This window comes from Coturnix japonica, chromosome 4 (genome assembly GCF_054131305.1).
Source record: "Coturnix japonica strain WE chromosome 4, WE-NBRP24, whole genome shotgun sequence".
Classification (NCBI taxonomy): domain Eukaryota; kingdom Metazoa; phylum Chordata; class Aves; order Galliformes; family Phasianidae; genus Coturnix; species Coturnix japonica.
Window position 1 is genome coordinate 9728371 of NC_140666.1, and position 16362 is coordinate 9744732.

At 44.0% G+C, this 16362-nt stretch overlaps 1 protein-coding gene across 6 annotated transcripts in view; it reads right to left on the bottom strand.

Annotated features, from left to right (window-relative positions):
• Positions 1 to 16362, bottom strand: part of LOC107312573 (fibronectin type-III domain-containing protein 3a-like) — a 37893-nt gene that overhangs the window by 15363 nt on the left and 6168 nt on the right. For 3 of the 6 annotated variants that reach the window (XM_085544444.1, XM_085544446.1, XM_085544445.1), the window contains 5 exons: positions 9374 to 9512; positions 5833 to 5908; positions 5030 to 5106; positions 1374 to 1608; positions 294 to 566 (listed from right to left, as the gene is read on the bottom strand). In XM_085544444.1, the coding sequence (XP_085400570.1) occupies positions 294 to 566; positions 1374 to 1608; positions 5030 to 5106; positions 5833 to 5908; positions 9374 to 9469 (757 nt within the window). In that variant the 5' untranslated portion in view covers positions 9470 to 9512. Of the gene's footprint in view, positions 1 to 293; positions 567 to 1373; positions 1686 to 1744; positions 3528 to 5029; positions 5107 to 5832; positions 5909 to 9373; positions 9513 to 16362 lie in introns of those variants that run through there. The other 3 variants (XM_032444109.2, XM_085544447.1, XM_085544448.1) reach the window with 2 other exon arrangements.

The window sequence follows — 16362 nt, forward strand, 5'->3', positions numbered from 1 at the left end:
GGCAGCGCCATGAGAGGCCTAGAATTAAATCTTCCTAAACATCTCATTTGGTGAAACCTCAAATGATCAATGTTGATACAACCAGTATTTCTACAGGATCATAAATGAATGATTGATTGACTAAACATCCAAACACAGAAAAGCTACATCAGGCTTTACTTAATCCCACTCAGATGGAGGAAATTCACAGATCCAATTCTTTGCAGAAACCATTTTGCAAAGAGCACAAAGCAAGTTCTAATTACCAAAGATGTATCGCATTGGGTTTTGTTAACCTTTTTGATGCAACCTACCTCCCATCTCTGCATCTGGACCGCCCTTTGTTTTTCCCATCTGCTTCTGCTTTAGTGGCCCTCCTGTCCCTTGCTGTCCCTTTCCATTTCCATTCTGAATTGCTGCACTGGAAGAATTATTAACTTTATGTGGTGAAGATGGAGGACTGTTCAGCTTATTGTTAGTGTGACCACTCGCTTGTCTGTCTTTTAGTCTTTTCTTCAGGTGCTCTTGCATTTTGAGGCTCCTTTCATCTCGCTGAATAAAGTTTGTCCTTCCATGAGAACGAGGTTCTAGAAAGCAAAGGAAACACTGCTTTTAATCCCAGATTGAGTTCATATTTGCAGTAGCTTTTTTCTGACTTAATTCAGACCACCATCTTCTGGTAATGGCTGGCATTACGCCTCAAAGTTGCCCTCCTGCCCTGATACATACTCATATTTTCAAAGAAGTGTAAGCAAGCACAGGACCCAGGCTAATTTTGTAAAACATAGCTGAGGTGCTTCTATTTTATGCTAGAAATTAGCTGAAATAGCTTCACTAATGATCTGCACTCGATAGAAAGAGAATGACCTTTCATGGTCTAATTTCCCCCTGCGTTAAATGCCAGTTTTCAGAAGCAGCTTATGGGCTGTCTCAGGTCAGCAGGGATCCTCCCATGAAACACCGCTTCAGTCAGCTATTAAATATAGCGCAGGCTTGTGTTTCAATCTCCAGCATGGATGACTATGATTTTTGGTGCACGTGTCATTACTTTTTATTTTCTTTCCAGTCCCACTTGTATTCTGTCTAGCAAAAAATACATTCACATATTAACATTAAATGCGTTTGCAAAAGCTGTATGCCATGGCTACAACCAAACACAGCAGCTTTTGAGAGCACTGTTTTAAAGGAAGGCAGAAGCAATCATGCAGAGTGCTATAAGCTGGGCTATAAACAGCTGTATTTACTGTAAGGAACCCACAAACAGGCATGGGGTTTTCAGGAAGGCTGGAATCACAGGAGACACGAGAAGGAGCTACCAGCAGAACTCAGGTGTCCCAGCCCACACACTGAGCAGGAGGACTCCTCACATATTTCAGCACTGCCCACATGCTCACCTTGCTCCTGGAAAACGTGTGGAGGTGGATGCTGGTGGATGAACTGCGGCGGCAGCTCTCCTGTCCCAGGAACAGGGGGGTACACTGGGTGTGGGGGGTGGGGGAGCAGAGCGTGGTGATGATGCATGTAATGGGGCACGTGGGGGGGAGGATGAGGAGGAGGATGCATGGAAGGATGGAATTCAGCCGAGTGTGGCAACACCACCACTTTGCGAACTCCATTTTCTTCCACCACCTGTTAAGAAATATAAGAAATGGAAAGTCAGTACAGATGAGCTTTGATAAGGAATCTCCACATCTGGCAGCCCGTGGCTTGGATGGGTACACTCTCGGCTTGGGGCAGAATGGCTGGAGGACTGTGTTGAGGAAACAGACCTGGGGGTACTGATTGATGCTCAGCTGAACATGAGCCAACAGTGTGCCCGGGTGGCCAAGAAGGCCAACGGCATCCTGGCTTGCATCAAAAACAGTGTTACTAGCAGGAACAGGGATTCAGCATTGGTGCGGCCGCACCTCGAGTACTGTGTTCAGTTTTGGGTCCCTCACTGCAAGAAAGACATTGAGGCCCTGGAATGCATTCAGAGGAGGGCTACGAAGCTGGTGAGGGGTCTAGAACACAGGCCTTATGAGGAGCGGCTGAGGGAGCTGGGATTGTTCAGCCTGGAGAAGAGGAGGCTCAGGGGAGACCTTATAGCTCTCTATAACTTCCTGAAGGGGGGTTGTAGTGAGCTGGGGGTTGGCCTCTTCTCTCGTGTAGACAGTGATAGAACTAGAGGCAACGGTTCCAAGCTGCACTGGGGGAGATTCAGGCTGGACATTAGGAAGTATTACTTCTTGGAAAGGGTGGTGAGGCACTGTAATGCACTGCCCAGGGAGGTGGTGGAGTCACCGACCATGGGAGTTTGGATGTTGTGTTGAGTGATATGATTTAGCTGGGAAGTATTGGTGATGGTTGGACTAAATGATCTTCTACGTCTTTTCCAACCTTGATCATTCTGTGATTCTGTGATCCATGTCTGCACCCAGCAACCTGACAGCCAGGGGTACACAAACAGAAGCAAACCCCAGTGGAAACCCAGCACTTGTTACTGGAAGGAACTGGAGTTTCAGGCTGTCATCTTTAAGAAGCTCAAAGTGTTAAGCATTCTACAATCTATGAATTACTTATGCTTTTTTTTTAATGAAATTGAGTAGTGTGGATTGACCATGGTGCAGTACCCCCTGCAGCTGCAACTACAGCCTGCTTTAGACAAGATCCAGTCTGGCAGCACGAGCCACGTGCAAGTCACTGCACGCCGTGCCATCACACAGCACGGCTACACACACGTCCACAGCCTGTGGCGAGCACACAGCACTGCATGTCAGCTCTGCTGCGATCCAACCCAACTCAGATGTCAGGATGGTTCATGTCTGCCACAGGCAAAGGGAATTGAGACAGGGAACCAGTCTGCACGGCTCAGCTCTGGGATCAAAAGATGCCGGTGCCCCAACACACAGAAAAGAGACTGCATGTGTATGGACAGGCACACACACACCGTGAGCGTGTCCTAAGCTGGAAACATGCTGGATCAGACTGTATTAAATCCTGTTTAAAGGTAGACAGCAAATGAATTGTTTTATGTTTCCCCTCGCACAAAAGAAAATTAATCTGGGATGAACAATGTGATTGGAGAAAAAAAAATTACTAGTAGAAAAATGCTCAGTTTTAAGAGCAAATGGACAGTTTCAAATTAATTGTCTTGGTAGGAAAATGGGGCCTTTTTCTTAGATTGGTTTAAAATTAGTCTGCAGCCCTATGCTTCCTTCTGCAAGCTGCATCAAAAACACGGATCACATCTGTGGGTGGGAAGGGCCTTCAGTGCTGCAGCAGTGATGCAGTGGTGGGTCCCAGCGCAGCACTGGGCTGTGGTTGTGGGGAAGCAGCCCAGCTGCAGGCTGGCAAACAAACCAGAGATGCAACCATTTTTTTTTAATGCAATCTGCAATACGATTAATAAATCGTATTAAATAAAAACTGCTCTTAGATAAAGTTCAAAGCTTCTAAATAGCCCTCTGTTACTAAAACATACACAACTTATATTTTCAGGCACTTCTAAAAAACACTTTCCTCAAAGCAGGCCATATTCTTTATCCTGTTAGTCCCTTCAAGATCCTCTCTTAAAGCATGTTTGGTTTGGCTGTAAGAAATCACTCCAGCATTTCCTAGTTGGCAAAGAAGGCATTACGGATGTTGAAATACTGCTCATGCCAAAAGTACATTTTGAAAAGCTCCTCAGCAAAAGATAGAGCAAACGAAGCAGAAGTATTTTGCAGAAGGGAAATAGGACGTGTCCAGTCCCAAACTGCTATGACAGAGTTAAGCTGCACGATGACTTCGGAACCAGCTGTGCTACCAGGAATTCTTAACAGACCTCACCAAGAAGGAAAAAAAATGGTATGAGGTCACTTAAGACCAAGTCTGTGTTCCATTGCATGGGGTTTGTTCTCAAAGCAACATGGGGGGCTTTCTGATTTACCAACAGAACTATATATATTCAGTGCACTTGAGAAGAAAGCAGCGTAAATGCTTCTGGGTTCCTTCAGGTAGTTCTCAGAACAGCAAGTTCAAGTCTCATATGTTGATGTGTTTTTATACATGTGGCTACTCAGCTCTCAGTCCTACTTGGAAACCTCCAGATTCTGAACATTACCAGAAACCAAGAAACCTAGTCCTTTGGGGAAAAAAAAGTTTCTCATTACTTTCCTTTAAAAAAGCATTAATTCAAAAATAAATCAAACTGAACTTCAAGTATGCCTGATAGGAGTTTAAGTACCACACACTGCTCTGATCTGCCATGACTCAACAGCACAGCAGAGTGGAAAATCGGTGAGAATGGAAAAGTTAAGGCAGGAGAGAAGCCCAGAGCCCTGCTGTTTTCCTGGGCACGTGTCACCAGCATTAACACTCCAGCTCACACTTCTGCTATAACAGTAGAGTCTTTTGCTGAACGCTAAGGAGAACAGAGCAGGGAGATGAACAGAGTTATGTTACGATAGAAAAATCTGAATTACGAAAACATGTTAAAAATAAATAACTTATGCAGCCTTGGAAAACAAAAACAAAGGGCCTAAGAGATGGAAGAGCTTGGTAAAGATCTATGGTCCATATAACCTCAGTGTAAGGAACCAGAGTCTCATACCCATAGTGGAGACAAGTTCACCTGCTGCCAGCAGCCGTGCTCCCAGAGGCTGCTCTAACACAGCCAAGCACCGTTACACCCATCAGCCCTCTGGTACTTCCTGGTCTGCAGTCCACAGAGATACAACCTAAGCACTTACTTTCACCATGAAAACAGGGCTGAAGAAAAATTAGGAAGTGTACCATGTTAATGGAACCCAACGGCCAGTTTAGTCACTCATCCAGTCACAAAAAGGAATCTTTCATGGCCACCTAACTATCAAAAAAAAAACCAACAGCCCTGAGAACTGGTTCGAGTCTTACCAAGCAAACAGCTGGTGAGACTGCCTGCAAGAAAGTCAGTTAAATATCTGGTAAATTCAATGGAAAAATGATAAATACTTTAAACAGCTGTTACAAATAAAAACAATTGATATCTTTCTTGTTAAACAGCCACACGCACAAACACATTTCAACACAAGGATAAATTAACATTTACCTGAGATACGTAACCGGGAGGCACAAAAATAGGCGGCATAGAACCATTTGGTGACATCATAGGAACATGGGCTGGACCTGGAAAGCAAAGAGGGGCCACTTCACAACAGGTATGGCTCTGGGACACCAGTTTTCAAGAGCAACGAGAACCAACATCATTTGTATTACAGTGATGCTGACAGTCTACCAACTTTAAAAATATATATGTACATATACATATATTAATTTTCACATCAAGATTGTATTCCTGTCTGGGATGTGATGGAAGCAGAATGGACATGTTTCGTATAATATCATTTCAGATGGTGACAAATATTCTTACAATGAAAGGAGTGATAAATTCAACTTGACTTACAGGAGATATTTTGAACCAGCAGTAGATTTGCAGCTCGGTCACCTACCCACAAGCCAAACAGCGGTTTGTAACCACAAAGAGGTCAGTACTAACACACTGCTAACGCCACTGTCCTGCACTGCAGCAAGGTCACACAGCATCCATTACAGGACTAAATCTCACAAGTTCACATGCTGTGAATCTGACAAGATAGATACTTGAGGACCACTGGAAGAGCAGCTGAGATGCTGACCTCTTAAAAGCTACCAGCAAAGCGTGCAGGGCTGCAGGGAAGCCTGCCAGTTTCCCAGCACTGTATTTGTGCTTCAAGTACACACTGAAAAAAAACCTGGTTTATTGCATTGCAGAGCACATAAAAACACTCCAGATGTAACAGAAACAGAAACTGCAGTAATTTTATGATATGGTATTTTATGTTATTCGATTTGGTACTCTAGTTTTTCCCTTACCTTGAATACACTGAATGTGTCCATCTTCAGTTGTAATTGTAAATGTTTCACCCGGGTTCACCTGCACAAGAATAACCTGTTAAAAACAAAAAACAAACACGAAATACAAAGCAGTTAGTTAGCTTTTTATTGATTTTAAAGATCACTTAATCTTTATGCACGTATCTAACTTCATGTCATTGTAAGCATTCCTGAGAAGTATTCTCCATTACTCAGAACAGGAAGTTTGCACAGATCTATTACATTTAAGCAGTGTGTGTAAAACAAGACCCAAAGGAACAGCTTGTTGAATGCTGGTCAACACCAACTCTGCAGCTTCTGCATACTGCTATATTCATCTTTTTTTTTTTTTTTTACCTTATAACGCGGGATGTGGAAGCATAAATGAACATAAACCCTACCCCAGTGAGTTCACAGGACAGGAAACGATTCTGCTCTGGGTAGGTAAGCTGCGTCTGGACATGAGCACAGCACCCAGGGAAGGCAGGCAGCCACTTAGCAATACTCACTGCGGTTTTACCAAGAGGACAGGGGCAGACAGCACAGTTCAAACACTGTAACACTGAACTGTAACTAATTCTGTCACTTCAGTCCATCAGTAAATGTGTAGCTTTAACTCTGCTACATTTCTAGTAGTAGAGAAAGTGATGCAATGTCTTCTGTTGGTTTCTGTTAAACAACACACCAAACAGACAATAATAGGCTGGGGATTTGCCAGAGCACAAAGGAAATACAAAGTCTGCAGTGAAGAACTGATGCTGGGACAGACCCCACAGGCAGGTATTTAAGCTCACAACTCATCTCCAAGGACAAGCGAAATCAGAAGCAGGAAAGGGATGCTTTAAAAACTCAGAGCCTTTGAACAGGTCCAATCTTCAGAAGAAGTTCCAATTAACTGAAGTTCAGGAAACCATTAAAAGAACTGAGTGAAAAGGATCCTAAGTGGTATAAGCACAGGACTGCAGAGCAGCACCGAGACTGGAATGTCAGGAATGCATGGGGTAATGTCTCAGAGGAATGACTCACTATAATTAATGAAGCAAATGCAATTCCATCTACCTTCCATCAAGGAAAACTTCCAGGAAGCCTGAGTGCTCCTCAGGAGTCAGCCTAAGCATGGTTAGAGGCAGCACAGAGCGCTCACAATAAGGCTGACACCTCCAGGTGCCCCCACAGAACCATTTTGGAACTAACGAGAGTCTGAGAGCTGTTTCAAAGCACTGCTCAGCATTTTGCTGCTATGCACTTTCTATTGCTGAAGTTTCTTTGTTTTGTTTGTCTGTTTTAGCAAAGAAAACTTCTGAGCTCCTTTCTGTGAAATGGAACTGACAAGCTGGAAGCTGCATCTGACTTGCCAAACAGCACACATTTTACTTCTATAAACAAAACCACTGTGTAATACTTTATAATTAGCCCATCCTCTCCAGCACCAGCAGCAAAATGATTAAATGAGTTTTAATACTCATCTGCCTTAATACAGCTTCCAGGTTAATACTCTACTTAACAGCTAGCTTGCAAATGTGAGCTGTGGCTCAGAAGCTTCTACTCCCTGCAAGTGAGAGCAGCAGAGGAGAGCAGCACTGTGTGTGTAATGTGACTGCAGTTTGGCAGCATGGCTGTTTATAAACAGAGTGAGAAATGCTGGCACAGTGACATGAAGTGACATTCTCGTCCCATGAAGACAGACACACCTATTTTCACTAGACAGACTTACACGTTATTTCCAAAATAACTGTTACAAGGCTTAGAAACTATCTGCTTTCATGTCTGCTCTTAAAGGCCATTTTCCTGTGCATCTCCAAGACTCAACTCTTTTAAACCTCACCCGATTGCAAACAGCCTCCACTTGGCTCCCCAGACTCCAGTGACAACCACATTTTGGTCACTCACTGCACACTGGTGCTCTACACACTGGTCTGTACAAGGACGTGCTACACAAACACAGTGACAGAGCTGGTCTCCAATGAGATCCACTCATCTCTTTTCATCATGTAACAAGAAACACCGGCTACTGAATAATCTCACAGCATTTTAGACACAGGTCAGTGTCTAAAATGTCACGTTGCTAATGCTAGCACTGCAGAACGAGCTGAGATATCCTATAGCTTTGTTTATTTCAAGGCACAGTCGCCTTATCTCCAGAGCAAGAGGAAAAAAAAGCAGAGTATAATTACTCATCACCTTTTATTTAGTGAGGGCTATCATTTCTACAAGGAAGTGCCCTACAACTGAAATAATTCAGGTCTCTCCTCTTTCCCACCTGTAGCATCTACAAAATGAAAGAGATTTAATTTAAAATCTTCCAGCATACACTGCTTCCCAGATCCCCACCAGCTCACAATGCTGCTGTAACCCTATTTATTCACTGTTCTCATCCCCACCATTTCACAGGAGAGTTATCCTCCAGAAACTACTATACAACCTTCCCTTCTTATCTAACCCACAATTCTTATTTTAATTACGGCCAGATACTTAAAGCTACATACTGACCAGAATAAAGGAATGGGCAACTTTGTTCCTCACTTCAACAAGACAATTATTTGACTCCAGGCACATAATGCCTTCAAATTTATCTTTTGTTATTCCTGTAATTCAGTTCTGTCAACAAACCAAACAGCCTTTTCTTTCCTACAAGGACCAGTTATGTTTGCAGCTTCTTAAATTAAGATCCCAAGTTAAAATAACAGGATACCTGTGAGATTTCAGTGGTTGTTCAGCAATGTATCTCTCAACAATGGGAATTTATACTAGAAGACACTTTGCTTTTATTGCTGAGTACTGAATTAACCTCAAATTTAGCAACAATCTGTGCAAGCTTGTACTGCTGTCTGTATTTCTACTCATCTTAAGTGCTTCTGAGGGTTGTGTCCCCCAAAAGTCTAAAGTTACAGCTCTACTCAGGTTTCACTGGCATGCTGTAATTATTAATGAAGATTCCTAGCATCAGGAAACCAGAGGATTTTCCTCTCATCTACTTTTCCCTGCAATAGGTTTCTCAGTTTAAAGTACCGCAGCTTCTTTCTAATCTGTATCGATTTGTTTTATTACTTATCAAATCCACGCATTTTCCCCTTGACTATTTGATTTTTGGTTTAGTTTAATATTAAAGACATGTGCATAAAACACTGCAAATTAAAAGCAATCTTTTCATATTTCTACTGCAGCAATACTGAATGATTTTCTTCCTCTTTACATTCTACTACCCTGACAGTATCAGTGCTGAGAACCACACACTTGCAGATTCAAAGAACAGGATGGAAGGGACCTCATGCTCACCCACTTCCAGCCCTGACACTGCATCAGATTGCTCAAGGTCCCACCCAGCCCAACCCTGAACACTTCCTTGAAGGGAGTAACTGCAAATCAGTACCACAGATGCTTTCTTTGGAGCCTTCTCTCAACCATCACAAAAGTTCACCAGCAAATTAGTTTGTCTGAATCTGTTCTGTCTTCTACAGTATGTGTGAATGCCAGCCACCCTGCAAGCCCTGCAGGCACAGTGTAACAGGGACCCAGATGGAAGCACAAGGGATGGACTTGCCTGTTGGATGCTGTCCCCATTAACCATGTGAGGTAGAAGTGGCACTTCATTCAATAGCGGCGTAGCTTCTAACGGAGGCGGCTGGTCGGCCATCATGTCTGAAAACCATTCATGGACAACTGCTCACAGTAACTGCCTGCTGAAACAAAAAGACAGCACCAGTATTAGGCTACAGCCACTCCCCTTTCCGAAATAATTCTCTGCTTTCTTTGCCAAACATGGTACCAATAATTCAGAAGAAAAACATGGCGGTGCCTTCAGCATTCCACAACTCTGCCCCAAAGATCTGCAAGTAAACTGACCTTAATTAGAGCCTAAAGTTGGTATGAAGCATTGCTTTCTGCCCTCACTTGCATGTTTAAGAACTCGTGCAAATGGACAGCCTTGACAGAACAGAGAACATCGCCTCAGATGTCCGTGCTCTTTCCAATGGTGCTCTCAAGGAGCACAAGGATATTATCCTGTCCTCAAGTACTGTGCATCAGCAATACATATCCTCCTTCCAAAAATACATCCTTTAAAATAGCACACGTACCCCAGTCGACATACCACAGGAGATGACATCGCTATGTAAGCGATGCGATTACACAACAGCATCATCTATGCTCATATAACATTTTGTCCTTAAAATCTGGAGTTTTCTAAGTTTCTGAACTCACTGTAAATAAAGTTTTACACCAAATAATTCACAGAACTTATATACATTTATGTCTCTGTGGTGATCAAAAAACCTCTGTATCTCCCCAGTGTTGCAACGTGCCATTAGCACAGATCTCTGGTACAGTGAAAACAAAGCTGAAAGCAGTGTGAGGCAGACTAGAATGCTTTGTATAGGAGACTTTAAATGAGGGTACCATGGAGAACTGCAACTGGGAAAGCACTGAGTAGTTGAGAGCTTCCCGTGAACAACCCACAACTACAACAATGCAAAAAGCAATGCATCTCTCCATGAATTTTTGATGAGCAGTTAATTCAGCATCCATAAAAAGCACAAGGTAACAGGATACAGGAAATGCTGCCATTTCCTTCTCCTTCCCCATTACCTCCCATAACCCAGACAGAAGACCAAAATGCGTTTAGGGCAGACCAATTTATTACACTAAAAAACAAAACAGAAACAGAATGCAAAAACACCACCTCACCTATGCATAAATCAAACCAGTCTACATACAACTGCTAAACCAATATGGAAAGAGCAGTGGTTAGAAAAACATCACAGCTGGACTCTCATAATCTGTTCTGACGTTGAGCTCAGGTTGCCCAGAAAGGGAAGGCCAACATTACAAGGTCCTCCTGCGCTGCTGCTGCCAGATGAGGAGGTTGGGAGAGCGCAGAGGCACAAACACATCATTCTTGTTTGCAAGAGCATCTCAAAAGAACTGATACAGCCACGAAACACAGCACAACGGAACAACTCACAGTGCCACAGATAGCCGTGGCTCTGCACACCAACCACCCCCTGGGCCCACCCCTGCTATGGGATCTTAGGAGACCAAAGCAGACTGCAGGGCCGCGAGGGTCACATAGAACTTCAAAGCACCAACGTGTACCAGGTTTGCCCTAAATACACCCAACTGCCTTAGCATGTTATTTATTTCCTGAATAAAATCACCTTGCCTTCTGTTTGCCAGATTTTGAATGACCACCGCCAAGGAAACAAGCTCATCTGATTGTAAATAACTATTACACTTAAAAATAACTGCTAACACCACCAGTCCACAGGCTAAAATTACGGCTGCAGTTTCTTATACTACAACCCTCCTATTTTTAGAGGTTTCTAGCTAAGACTTCAGAGAAACTGCTTCCATAATAGGAATTCAGTACACACGAGCAGATTAAAAATACACTGTTTTATATATATAAATAAATACGTAAAACACACGTGTCTGCATGCACAGTCTCAATTTCATTCATCTAAGAACCTCAGCGACGATAGAAATTAGCATTAACACAAAGGGGAAAACCCCTCACCAAAAAAGCGACCAGATCCGCATCCAGCAGCTCAGCTGAGCGCACAGAAATGCTGTTAACATTTTGGCATTTGGATTAAAACAAGAGACTAAAACCTGACGTGCAGTAGAGCGTGCATCCAGCAAAGCACTCGCATGGCTATCTCAGCATGGGACACAAACAAGTAAGAAATAATGACTGTGTGCCTCAGGAACTGAATCTGCATCAGTACTCTGCAGTGATATTTAACACACAGTCAGATAAACCTCCTCCATTTATGACACTGAGTGCTCACGTTGGTTTCCACATCAGGCTTCCCTGTTCTAGCACCTACAACAAACATTTTTCTCACTTCCATTTATATGACAGTTTACTAACAGTTGTGAAATCTGGATTTCACATTACTCAATCAATGTTATCGGATCCTAAGAGTTAGGTTTTGCCACATCTGGCTGTGCCAAAATAGGGTATTAAGGATTTTCAAAGCAAAGAAATCAGCTCAGATTTTAGAAGTGTTCTCTGAGAAGCATTGAGTGATCCAACAGCACGCCAGCATAACGTGGTTCATCATGCTAACCATATTAAAAAGGCAATATTTTCCACTGACAGTCTCACACTACAAAGGCTTCTAAGAAAAACAGAAAACCTTACTGACCATCCTTCCAGCAAACAATGACAGCACACAGCGCCGGGCCTGACCTCACTTCCTGACACAGAAAAACTCACAGCCTGCACCGCTGCAATGTGGGCCTTCCCCTTCCCAGCCCCGATGCTCCTCCAGCAGCACTGCAGTCATCCCGGAGCTGCTCCAGCTCTGAGCTCCCACCAAGCACAGCACTTATGGATTCCATCCGCCTGCAGCTGAAGTCAGCACCGCTGGGATGGGGCAGGCCTGCTTTGTGCCACCAGCTCTGCTGTCCGTCTGGGAAACCCCACTGGCTTCCACAAGACGTTCTGAAAATGAAATCTCAAATGGTTTCAGCCTCAAAGAGAAAGAAATACGCTATTCCTGTGTGTGGCTGTAGCTATTAACCAAAGTTGACTGAAATGAATAGAAGAGATGCTCACCACACTGAGCTACACATCAGTGTGCAGAATGGAATGAGGTGCTGATCTCAGCCTCAGCTCACACCAGCACTGCCATGTGCACAACAGGAAACTTCCAACCTGTGCCAGCTGTCCCCCTAAGGACAAGCCATGGCTGTAAGCACTCTTCTGCACATAGGCACTGATCCTGCCTCACCCAGAGCCCTGCAACAGCAATCAGCAAACAGCAGCAGCATACTCCCATGCCTGCAGGCATGCTTTGCTTCTGGCAGTGACCACGATCTGACTGGGTTGGACTAGAAGCCCTTGAGGTCCCTTTCAACCTCTGCAACTCATAGAATCATAGAACATCCCAAGTTAGAAGGGACCCACAAGGAACATCAAGTCCAACCCCTGGCTCCACAAAGGACCACCACGCAGTTATTTACGTGCAGGGTGCAGAATGATGAAAAGCTGTGTGTTCTTTAGGCATGTTCTACCACACCACACAGAATTAGGAACATTTCACGGGCTGAAAGACAGTGTTCTCATTGGAATTATATCCTCATATTAATGGCATGAGATTACTTATTGTGCAAACGTGCAGCAATGTCATACACTCACGCAAGTTGCAGGCGTCCTGCTATCTCATATTAAGTGTTTTCCCAACGTATTGAAAATGTCTCTTCAAAAGACATCACACTTATCCTAGAAGGGGGAAAGGCTGTAGGCAGAAATGGATCAGCCTCATTGCACCATCCAGAACAAAAACTGAACCTATTCCATAAACAGTCAATATGGATATCTAGCCTCACACAAAAGGTAATGCAAACATTTTTCATTATAGTAAGTGCTGGATTTAATATGAGAAAGCTGCTGTTCTAAGGAGCTCATTATTTAAATGGGGACTTTTTTATTTAACTGTAATGAAGCTGAGGTAGGAAGAACAACATGCTAATGGCCACAGAGGGATTCTGATGGGAAGACGGGTGCTCAGCTCATAAAGGTGCTTCCACGCCTTCAACTCTTGCAAACCTTGAAATATTTTAAGATAAAGTTTACACCAAAAGGCTGTTAAACAAGAACAACAGATGAATGAAATGCTTCCCCAGCATCAGGGTGAGGAACTGCCTTGTCAAAAGATGAGACCTCACTAGGAATTCCAGTTAGGCCTCACCCCCCTACACTCCAAAATGCACACCCCATGCAATTTTGAGGTAGGAAACATTTAGGTTAAAAGACACAAGTTACCTTCTCCCAGTGTTTTTCAAATAAACAGCCCTAACAAAGTGTTTAAGATATCATCCCGGTCCCAAAATAGCTCCCCTCTGCCACAGGACCACACGTGAGCCACGTGGAGAGCACTGGTTTACTTTCAGTGAGATTAAGGGAGTGAGAGCCCCTGCAGAACCACACTTAACAGAGGCTCAGTTACAATTTTAGCTCCGAAGAGACCACCATCGCTCCATAACAGTCATCTGTTCAAAACTAAATATATGTTTTGATTCAAACGTTGGAAATAATTCCTAATGACACCCGAGCGGGATTTGGCTGCAGCACCTTGCCCGGAGCCTGGCTCTCAGCCAGGGGGCACCGCAGACCTGATACTGAGAATGCTCCTCATGACTTCTCCGACAGACAGCTCAGTCATACATTTAACGCCTACAGCTGTGAAAAACCCCATATATAACGGATCTAGGTGTACCCTGTGTCATTTTGACCTAGGTACTGCTAGATCTTTGAAGTCCCTTCCAACTCAGGCCATTCCAATCACTAGCAATTTGGTTTTAGGCATGCTCTGCAATGTTAAACCTGCCGACTTGTATTGCAAAACAGTATGAAACCCCAACAAAAAGCCCACTGCTCAGACACACAGTATGCGGTTTTAGCACGCTGCACCATGTGCTTTCTTTGAGGTACCACAATGTGATAAAACCTCAACCCCAGCAGTAATGCAGATGCACCAGTGCAGAACAACTCGTGTTCCTCCTTTGTACCAAACTGAAAATGACATCTGCAAAAATGGCAGAGCTGGAAGCCTCCAAAGGCAGGGCAGGACAACCTTTAGAGGCTGCAGATGTGGAAACACTTGAGTGGCGCAAACATTTCCCTGTATTTTCCAGAAAGCCTTACTGCCACTGAAACGCTGATTCCATCACAGAATATAGAAGCGAGCACCGTGCTTTTATTGGCCTGGCTCGTCCTCAGGGTATTCTAAGACCTGACTTCCCACAGAAATTCTCCCCAAAGGAAAATTAAGATTGAGATGGGAAGCCCTCGTATCTTAGCCACCGAAAAAAATATAAAATAAAATCCCTAAAGCCACATAAACAGCAGATCAACAGAGTAGGACACATGGGAACTCTGCCACAAGTGATAGCATCACCTTCCAGCCTCCCCTACCAATCCGGATCAGGTTCCTGATGTGACCGTGCCAGGAAAGCAATAAAAAGAAATCCTCCACCCACTAATAAAAACTATACAAGCAACTGCCCTCAGCACTTACTGACTGCTTTGTGTTCTGGTATGATGTCCCTTAAGGTCTCGGAGCAATGGGGGGAAAGCAGATGCACCACCTGAAGGAAAGTGCTTGCCCTGTGGGGTGACAGGCACCACCCCAAACCTGAACAAAGCGGGACGTTCTGGAGCTTAGGTGAGAAAACTTCTCTAATAGCTACAATAACAGTTTTTAAACATGCTGGGAAACAGTTTATTAACCCATTAGTAACATCCAAATGAAATGCTACACCCAAATGCCTATCTAAGTGACTTAATAGTTACGGATGTAAAATATAAAACAGTCCATTGAAAAATAAACTTATGATCCAAGAAAGCCTCCCATCAGAGCCACAAAAACAGAGCACATCTTTGAAATGAAAAATCGATTTAAAGAAAATCCTACCAAGGAAACAAAAGCAATGACAGCATCCTTACAGGGACTGTGGTGCAGTCATGGAGGAACGGTGAAGAACAGCTGAGAAAATGGGGTACTTCCCTGCAAACAAAACACACAGCTGTAGAAAGACAGCACAGCACTCTGCTCCTAAGACCACAGGCTGTGATGCGCCAAAAAACAGGCATCTGTTCCACACCGTGGTGATAAGCAGCAAGAGCCCCAGAGAAATAACCTCCCCAGCCACCCCAAAGCAAACCGGGTGCCACAGCCAGGTAACTACTGAGCTCAACAGATGAAGCAGAGTGTTTAAATTGGTGCCAAGAACGACAAGATGGGAAATGCAAGTTTCTACAGGAGCTGTAATGTGCTCTGAGGTTCTGAATTTTAAGTTAAGTATCTGGAACACTATGTATGATTCTTCCCCGCGGGATAAATTTGGTCTTAAGGTGCAGCGTCAAGTTGAATCTCTTTCACAGTAATATTTTATTTACCACTAATCATCTTCATGGGGAAAAAGCATCATTTTGAAAACAGAAAAAAAACACCCAAAGCTACTGTGTGCGCAGATAACCCCACCGCAATAGGAACAGGCATATTGCACAGCACCATCCACGTCTCCTCTGAGAAGCGAGGCATACCCAGAGCACAGCAGGGCACGAGCACATGGCCAATGCTGAGTGCTTTGCTTTCGTCTCCTATGGAGGGCAGGTGGAGGCTGCCCTGTCCTACACACTGCATTTCCAGACACTGCTATGCAGCCATGGATTTCACCGTGCTGAGCCCACAGAACCTTCCGTGCCTACAGCACGACAGCACCAAAGCACAGACCTCTCCAGCACCAGAAGGTAACCTAGCAAACACTATGGGATGGCAGACACACAGTCAGACAGATGGTGTGATACAAACACCAGCTGATCCAAAATTTATTTCCCAAATGTTCTGCATTCCTAATACTGACTCTCCCTCCCTCCCCCTCTCCCCAAACTTGACTGAGAGGAAGCAATCATTCAAACTACTAAAAACAGCAGCCCCAATTCCAGGAAAGGCTCTCTAACGTGGTGCAGGTCAGAGCAGTCAGCTGTCATCTAATCCAACAAGAGAGAAGCAAAAGCAGGAC